The sequence below is a fragment of the Amblyomma mixtum genome, chromosome 1, assembly GCF_055824585.1.
Source record: "Amblyomma mixtum isolate Tamu chromosome 1, ASM5582458v1, whole genome shotgun sequence".
Classification (NCBI taxonomy): domain Eukaryota; kingdom Metazoa; phylum Arthropoda; class Arachnida; order Ixodida; family Ixodidae; genus Amblyomma; species Amblyomma mixtum.
Genome location: NC_143012.1, coordinates 191756341 through 191765410, shown reverse-complemented (window position 1 = coordinate 191765410; position 9070 = coordinate 191756341). Strand labels below are relative to the sequence as shown.

The window sequence follows — 9070 nt, the reverse complement described above, 5'->3', positions numbered from 1 at the left end:
TTTTGCAACGAAGTTAGCAGTGCAATAGGCCGAAAGGTGCGACTCATCAAACGACGGCACCGCACTGCTGACCTCATTATCGTTGTCGACCAGACATCCATAACACATATGCCCCGACGGATCGCTTAATTGGGAGCAGCTACCACTCTTGGATGAGAGCGCGCCCACCGGCAGCACACACCGGTAATCCTTCTTCTTTTGCGATTCCAGCACAGTAACAGCGGCGCGCAAGAACGCCCAGCAGCAGCACAAGAAAACAAGCGAAGCTCACGGCGGTGATCTCAGAAACCATGCAGCATGTCGGATAGGCTTTGGATTTGACGCGCTAGACCATGCCCACTCACGCACGCACGCACGCACGAATGTACCGACACGCATATTAATGCGTCCACGCGTCACAAATTTCTCAAGTTTTTAATGCTAATATGTGCACAAGAACTTAATTATTTTTGTAACGAAAGTTTCATTTGGTTTTAGTCCTTTGCTATCGCACTGCCCAAAAGCATAGAGCCCGAAAGAGACGACCTGGAGGAATGCCTGGAGGCGATGCCTTTCTAAACGGGCCGAAGGAAGCCGGAACTGGCCGAAGCGCTAGCCAACGAACGCAGCTTCTGGGGAGGGACAGCATGGCGGTCAGCGTTACTACGTTTGTCGTGGTCCTTTGTGGTGCCGAGGGCATGAACCATCGCTGGAATGAGCATTTGTCACTCTTCCGATATGTGATGTGCCGACAGCAGTGAAATTCGCTGGTGCGATGTACGAAAACGTGGTAAGGTGCTGAGTAAACTTGTGTTTATAGCGGGCTCAGTGGGCTCGACGGATAGCGCGTCGTCCTTTGTGCGCCTTCACTGGAAACGCTATGCTGACGGTGGGGCTCATTTCCTCCATGGCGCAGCAGCTGGTGGGAGACCACTACCCGGGTGACATCTCGCATCTTGGGGGTAAGTTAATTTTCTTCGAACCTGTTCATTATTTCAAAGCCTTTGCGCACAACTGGCCACGTCAACACAGCTAGTACAGAGACGCGAAGACGCAGTGCCTATCGCGGCAGCACGCAGCGCTGAAAGGTTGTTTGCTGGCGGCACACGGGCATGAATGCGCGTGTAGTGTCAGTGGTCACACGGTCATGGTAAGTATGCCATGCAAATATGCACAGCTGATCCGATCGCGGGGTGCACGATATCGGCGCCGTACTGCCGCCGTACTGCCATTCATCTCTCGCCGAGAATGGAATATGTGCCCACCAATAGATCTTCGGCCCGGGCTTTACATTCTCGCCGCATGTTACGCTGTAATTGAAGTAACAGCGCTCGAGCAGTTTAACTACGTAGACTGCGATTCAGCTGTATGCGTATTAGGATTGAGCTTCCTCCTCTTTCACTTGTATTTCACTTGTACTTTTATAAATTGTGTATTTAAGGTACGAAGCTGCATATGATCCAGCTGCGTTCGTACTTATAGTCGAGCCTTGAATAGCAGAACGGTGAGATAAAAACAAATTGCTCTGAAGTTTTCCGCTTCTATTTTGGCATTCGCTTTTTCATACTTTGGCTCGGAGCTGAAATGGTACAAACAACTGCAAAATGCACACAGGTGCCCTAGCTCCATTTGCCCTAAATCCCGAAGTTGCAGTGAAATTTAAGGGTAATTGAGCCTTTAATAGGTACGAAGAATAAACTTGATTGTTTCATGATTATAACCAATGGCGCAAATAAATCTGACTTTGACTTAAATATGCTGAGGTACCTCTCCAATACCTTATTTGATGTTAAAGGAAAAAGTGTGGTTTTTCTGCAATTGGCACTATTAATTCATCATACCTGTGAGAATGTGAAATCAGTGCTAATCATGCCAGATTTCAAATTGAGGGACGCATGCAGAACATGAAGCAAACCAGCCTTCTACTGAAAATATCGTTCTGCTGTGGTCTGTTCTTTTGAATGGTGGCATGTATTGTAGAAACGATGCTGGATATCGATATGCAAGTGATGTCTCGTCTGAGGCTAGCTTGTGAATGACTGCCGTGGTTATGAATTTCTTGTTGCCTGGCCCACTTCGAAATGTGGTTAAACAGTTGTGTTCCATTCTGCGACCGGCTCCTTTTTGTGCCTTGCACTTTGCCTTACATGCTTGATTCTAGTCCATTTTTTGCACTGTGCTGCTGTTAAATGTGTCTTTTTACCTTGCAGCAATCTCCACATAGCTTTACCAGCAATGCCTCTTCCAAGCTCTCCAGTATGGCTGTGCCAGCCTTTCACTTGGTGCTAGGATGCCCAGCAAGCAAGCAGGCTTTTGAGGTAAGCACTGAAGACATCTTCCGACACAAGTAGCTTTTATTTTCCTAGTCCACTGCTACTTGTGTGACCCCTCGTTATGTTGATTTTCGCAAGTTAGGTTGCCTATTAAGGGCTCTCTTTTGTTTTTCACCTGCTGCTGTGGCCTACTGCATTGGTGTTCGGCTACTGAGCCCAAAGACGCGGGATTGAATGGTGGTGGCTTCGTTTCGACAAGGCGAAATGCATATTTGCTCGTGTGTTATGCAATGTCAGTGCATGTTAAAGAATCTTTGGTGGTCGAAATTTATGCACAGCCCTCCTCTATGAATGGAGCTATTGTTCAACTTTGAGGCATTAAAGGGACACTGATGGCAAGCTGAAGTTGACCTGTGATGATGAAGTTCTGCATCCTAACCACAAAGACGACACTTTTTCTGAAAGTGGAGCTTTATAAGCCAGAGAAAGCAAAACATACAATTTTCATCAGCACCGGCTGATTTCGGAAGTAAATTGCGATGCGCTGACTCCGGTTTTTTTGGCACAGATTCCAGAGGCTAGGCTGAACTGCCATTCACCTCAGAACGGTTATCATGGAGTCCTTTGTGTAGACTTCATGAGTTCAAATCGAGTGGCGGGAAAATTTTTAAATGTAATTTTTGCGCCAATCATTGTGTTGATGGCCTTTGCGCTGCTGTTAAAACCGGGATAGCAGTATGGTATCCCATAAAACTAGGTTCAGGACTTGCAGGAAGTGGTTTATCACATTCCGCTAGCTTGTGCAAGAAACTACTTCAGGGATATGTGCAGGTGTCTTTAATGTGTTCCTGAGTGAGCACTAACTTGTTAGGGGGAAGGCAGCTTCTAATCTGGCACTACAGTGCCAATGTCGTGAGTGTAAATCATAAGATGACCCATCAGTGTGTACGCCTGATTTCTGTGACACTTCAGTGGTGTATAGAAGTGGTAAACAAATCTGTAAGGTATTTGATGCATATCTCCAAGGCAACGGTTGTATGAGTAGCGAAGCCATTAGTCAATCTTCAACGGAAAGAATTTTTTCTTTTAGATGACGTGCTTGTATATCAGTGACAGTTATTTGTTGTCCTGCCTTTCGCTGGTGTGGGTCATGTGTGGCGCATCTTCATGCGAGCCTTCTTTTCCTTCACAAAAAATTCAATTGATAGTCCAACCTGTTTTCTTCTCTTTTCCTGTGTTGCATCTTTTGGCTGGTTTTAAATCTGTAACTGAGCTCAGACCGTGATAATTACAGCCGGTAAACAGAGCTACTGAATGTGAGCTTGGCATACATGCGTACTGTATGTGTGAAAGTGCAGTTTACAATATTCAGAAATGCTTGATAGCCTTACAAGAATCTAAAATTTTGTTGGAATTCCTATTTGTTCTCTGTTCAAGTGTCAAGAGTTTTTCCGCTTCATCGTGTAATTAGAGCCACTTTGGTACTTAAGCTGAAATCTTTTCTTTAGCCTGCATGTTTCTCACTTTTGGGACAGAAACTTGGAGGCTAATGAAGAGAGTTCAGCTTAAAAGAGTATAGACACCTAATCTTGGTGGCATGTTTTCTTCTCTATAATGGTGCGGAAGACACTACTATGCATGAATCACCATCTGGTATTCGCGTGAGACCGCTAAATAATTTATAATCAACTTTTTCTGCCATCCTGTTTCGGTGAACAATTTGACTATGGCTATGACATCAAAGAGAGGTTATAGGTCATGTGAGGCGTGGGAAAACTGCACTTATAATTGCTGCTTCGTCATTTTAATTTGCTACAGCGCTGACGCCAGCATTCCTTAAGAGCCAGAAGTACCAATTGTATTGCAGTTTTTCATGCCTCACGTGACCAATAACCTCGCTTTGACGTCACAGCCATCATTCAGCTGTTGAAACCGAAACAAATACAGCAGGAGAAAGAAATTTGATTATAAATTATTTAGCGGTCATAGGAGGATGCCATGTGGTAATCCGTGTATAATACTTTATGCCTTATTACAAAGAAAAAAACACGTGCCAAACGATAAGGACAGCAAAGTGAGCTATGGAAAGAAAAATGATGTCTAACATTAAGAGACCAAAAGGGGGCGGAGTGGGTGAGGGAACAAACGCGGGTTAATAACATGCTACTTGAAATTAAGAGGAAGAAACGGGCCTGTGCGGGGCTTGTAATGGGAAGACAACATAACCGCTGGTCCTTAAGGGTAATGGAGTGGATTCCAAGAGAAGTCAAGCGTAGCAGGGGGCGGCAGAAAGTTAGATGGGCGGATGAGATTAAGAAGTTTGCGGGGATATGGTGGCCACACCTAGCAAAGGACAGGGTTAATGTGGAGACATGGGTGAGTCCTTTGCCCTGCAGTGGGCCTAGTCAGGCTGATGATGATGGTATGTGTCGCACCTGCTGCTTCGTGCTATCAGCTGGCCCATGCTTGGCCGACCAGACTAGCCAAATTTGTGATGTGGGTTTTCTATTGCACCTGCATTTGTGTACACAGAGGACTTGAATGGTAGCAGGCGATGCTGTGCATGTGTTCACGCCACAGCACACATGACCCACACTGAAAGCTTCTCTGCCTTTAGTAAGACAGCTGCATCAGTCTGGGGCATAACGTATCCCAGTGCTAGAGTATGAGTAAATTGCTCTGGAATTTTAATCTGGTATCAGGTAGCATAGTGCAAAAGAAGGCTAGCGCGACTGCCTATATTCTCTTGGGCAGCTGTGTTGGATTTTCAGTGCCTGTTAGTGTAATCCGTGAAAGTTCACTGTAACCCATTCGTTTCGATGTAAATTAGGAAGTCCTTAGAGCCCTGTACTTTTTAATTATAATAACAAGGTAATGCAGTAATTCAATTGTACCTGTTCTCTTTCAACACAGTAAAGTGCTGCTGGGTCGAGATCACAGTTTTACTTTGTAGGTGTGCTCAGGCTGTGATCATCATCATCATCATCAGCAGCAGCAGCAGCAGCAGCCTGACTACACCCACTGCAGGGCAAAGGCCTCTCCCATGTCTCTCCAATTAACCCTGTCCTTTGCCACTTGCGGCCACTGTATCCCCACAAACTTCTTAATCTCATCCACCTACCATTTTTTCCTGTGTGTGTGTCTTTTTCGCCATTCTGAAATTCAATCATACAAATGGATTGATGCATGTAGTGTCAGGTGCGTAATGTGATACCACCAGCTCACCCCAAGCTGTGCTCAGATTTGCCTCGTTGCTGCAGGAGCAAGAAGGCAGGCTTGAGGCTGAGTGGTGCAAAAACATGATTTTTCAAGAATGTCTCTGTGGAAATTGCAATTAATCATGTGAATTTGCTTTCATTTTAGGAGCTGCACACAAGCTGGGCGCCTTTCCATGCTGATCATGCTGGCCAGGTACGCTTATGGTTACATTCCTAGGTTGTTTTCATAATGGCAGTTGTGGATTTCTGTGTGGTTTTAAAACATAAATTGTATAAGTATTTGGCCTGCCACAAAAGTATAGTGGTGCATTCAAGGCCAGTGTTACAAAGGGATGTTTTGATTGCTGCAAGAACTTGAAGGCCCCTGTGCGGTCACTGTGGAAGGCCCCCTCCCTACTTAGGAATTGCTATTTGGGTTACTCAGTCATTTGGCAGAGGAATAGTGTATAGAGATAAGGGATGGAAGAATGCTTCCAACTAAAGAAAAAGATCCAGCAAGCAGTCATAGAAGCAGAAGTACAAAAATGGCAAGGCTTTCTCTAATTTACATCGAATCTTTTTCACTTAGACTTCTTATTGCATACAACGGCTGATGCTTGGCTTACACACATATTTTCTTTAGGTATGCAGTAGGTCTCACATTCTTGTATGATATGGTCACGGTGCCAAAAAATGATGGTGGTGTTAGAAAACTCGGAATGTAGAGGAATTTTATTGCTGACCTTATGGAGAACTATGGTAGCTGTGCAGTCGTTATAAATATCTTCCAATATTTTCACATAACACTCTTCTACACCCTGATTCCACAATGCCTGCATGGCAGCTGTGGTTCCACCGAGTCAATTGCTGTCTGGTAGTCAATGAAGGCTATAATTGGGGTTGGTTATATTCTGCCCATTTCTCTATCACCTGATTGATTGCATGAATGTGGTCTCTTGTTGAGTATCCTTTACGAAAGCCTGCCTGATCATTTGGTTGATTGAATTCGAAGGTTGTCCTGACTCTATTAGTGATTACCTTAGTAAATACCTTGTAGGCAATCGATAGTAAGCTGATCGGTCTGTAAATCTTCAAGTCCTTGACATCTTCTTTCTTATGAATTAAAATAATGTTCGCATTCTTCCAAGCTCCTGATACGCTCGTGGTCACGAGGCAAGCGTGTACAGGGTGGCTAGTTTCTCTAGCACAATCTCTCCTCCGTCCTTCAACAAATCTGCTGTTACCTGATCCTCACCAGCTGCTTCCTCCCTACTACTTCCTCCCTCGTTACTGGCGGGATGTCCCATTGCTATGCTCTACTGCCTCTCTCCGTAACATTCTGATTACATTCACTACTGTAGAGATTTGTGCAGAACTCTTCGGCTACTTTAACTATCTTATCCATATTGCTTATGACATTGCCCTCTTTGTCTTTTAGCGCATACATCTGGTTTTTACCTGTGATTAGTTTTCTCTTCACTGATTTTAGGCTACCTCCATGCTTTAGAGCATGCTAGGTTTTCTCCATGTTAAACTTTCTTATGTTGGCTACCTTGCACTTATAAATAACTTCGATAGATCTCCTAGTTCTATTCTATCTCTGAAGTTAGACGTCTTCATGCTTTGGCGTTTCTTCATCAGATCTTTCGTCTCCTGAGATACCTTGCAGGTATCCTCTCGAATGATCTGGCCACCTACTTCTGCAGCACGCTCCAATGAATTTAAATATGTATTTAAAGATAACAGTTGAGGTGGGAGATTGAGCTTCGAGATTTGCACTTCAACTCGGGAGTTATGCCACTGCTACACAGAATACTTGATCGCCGTAGAGATATTTCATCATCTGGCACCAAGCTGCTGTGGCGCCACTGTCACAGTTGATAATTTTGCTGGGAAGCTGTTGTAGCGCTCACACAGTTTTGAAAAGGTGGTATTCATTGTTTTTGTGCTATTGGCAACAGTGATAATATGCTTGCTGCAGTGTTTTGTGGCTAGCCTTCTTTTTTTTTTAGTGAAATAAGTTGTACATTTCATGTTGAGTATTCTTTGAGCGATTAAATTGCTTTGATTTTATTCCTTCGTGTATAGTTGCGAGTGCTCCATGTCTGAGTGCAAATTTCTACCACTGAAAAGCCTTCAAAATCTTAATAGATGTCCACACTGTTCTAGGGACTCAGTGGCTATTGGAAATGCCCATTTAGCTGTATTCAAGTGCCACTGAGTTAATAGCCATTTGAAAGCCTTCAAAATGCCTGTGTGACACGGTTATTAGATTTTGTGCAGGTTTGATGCTGAGCAGTCTGCGTGCTTGAGTCGGGTTTTCCAGTGTCTGTATTTCAAACCTGAAACTTTTCGAAATCATCATTAGTTCATTAATGGAAGAAGTACTTGTGCCCTTTTCTGGAATTTCCAGAAAACAGATTAACTGAATTTTTTTGCATATACTCCTACCTTTTTGCAGGTGCTGCATAGTGAGAACCTGTATCAAGACGCCAACCTGCTGGACTTGGAGAAACTGAAGAAATTGTTTAGCCACTGTGTGGCACCCATCATGAGGGATGTGGCATTAATAAAGCCAGTTAAGGTGACCTTATCTATGTCCTTTTGCAAGCATGCTACACACATGAGAACCATCCCACGAAATACCGTTTCTGCAAAGCTTGTTATCTCACAACATGCATGCTGAATGAGGCAGTGACAGACAGATGAGGAGGCCTTAATGCCGTACATTAGCGTACCGTGTTGAGCAGTGATGTAGGAGCCTTGCAGCCATGCAAGGTATTATCGGCATCATGATGGTAACTCCATTAGACACTGTCTAGTGCTCTGTGAGCCAGACTCGGCTCTTGAACATTCTGGGACTCACCCTTGGCTCTCGGACATTCTGGAAGCCTCACCCGGCTTGCGCATATTACGCGAGGATGTCTCCTGCTGTACGAGCCTTACGTGGCTTGCGCACTTACGTGAGAGATGTCTCGCATTTGCGAGCTTGCTCAGCTTGCGCAAATTATGTGAAATATGTCTCGCGTTCTGCGACCTCGTTCAATCGTCGCATTTTGCGTGGCAATAAACACGCAAAGATAGGCACGCAGAATTCACGCTCAATATTTTCAATAGGGTAGTGACCTTAGTGGCAGCGCACTATAAAATTTCGGGACTACTTAACGCACCTCAACACTGCGATAGCGGTGAGTTCTTCCTCCATAACGCAGGGATGGAAGTTGATGAAACAACGACGTGAAATGCACAGCATGAGGGAGGGACAGGTTAACGGGAAGCGTGATCAGTTGCGGAGATTCCATACTGTTCTCGTGCAGTGTGCAGCGAAGCAGATCTGTTCGCACCGTCAAAGATTCGAAGCGCAGTACGGCAGTATATATTAATAATGCAGGTCTAGCTCCCGTCAAGCAAACAAACAACGGGTTCTTTCTATATTGAAAGCCTAATTGCTAACGCTGCAAAAAGATTCCTTTTTATGTTAGTTTTTCGCTCTGAGAACGCCTCTCCGCGACCAACGCCTGGGAAAGAGTTGCACATTCTTTAAGAAAGAGTTATGATGTACATCTCTAAACATTGTTTTCATCGCATTGTCTTTGTATTCCGTCATGGTAGGATTTGGGC

The 9070-nt window shown here is 44.5% G+C and overlaps 1 protein-coding gene across 1 annotated transcript; it reads left to right on the top strand.

Moving 5' to 3' along the window:
• The first annotated feature begins 848 nt into the window (after positions 1-848).
• On the top strand, positions 849-8135 carry LOC149370327 (uncharacterized). Its single transcript, XM_089577562.1, has 4 exons — positions 849-941; positions 2190-2297; positions 5616-5663; positions 7911-8135. Exons 2-4 carry the CDS (start codon positions 2238-2240, stop codon positions 8133-8135), a joined length of 333 nt encoding a protein of 110 aa, XP_089433688.1. The 5' UTR covers positions 849-941; positions 2190-2237.
• Positions 8136-9070: the final 935 nt, after the last annotated feature.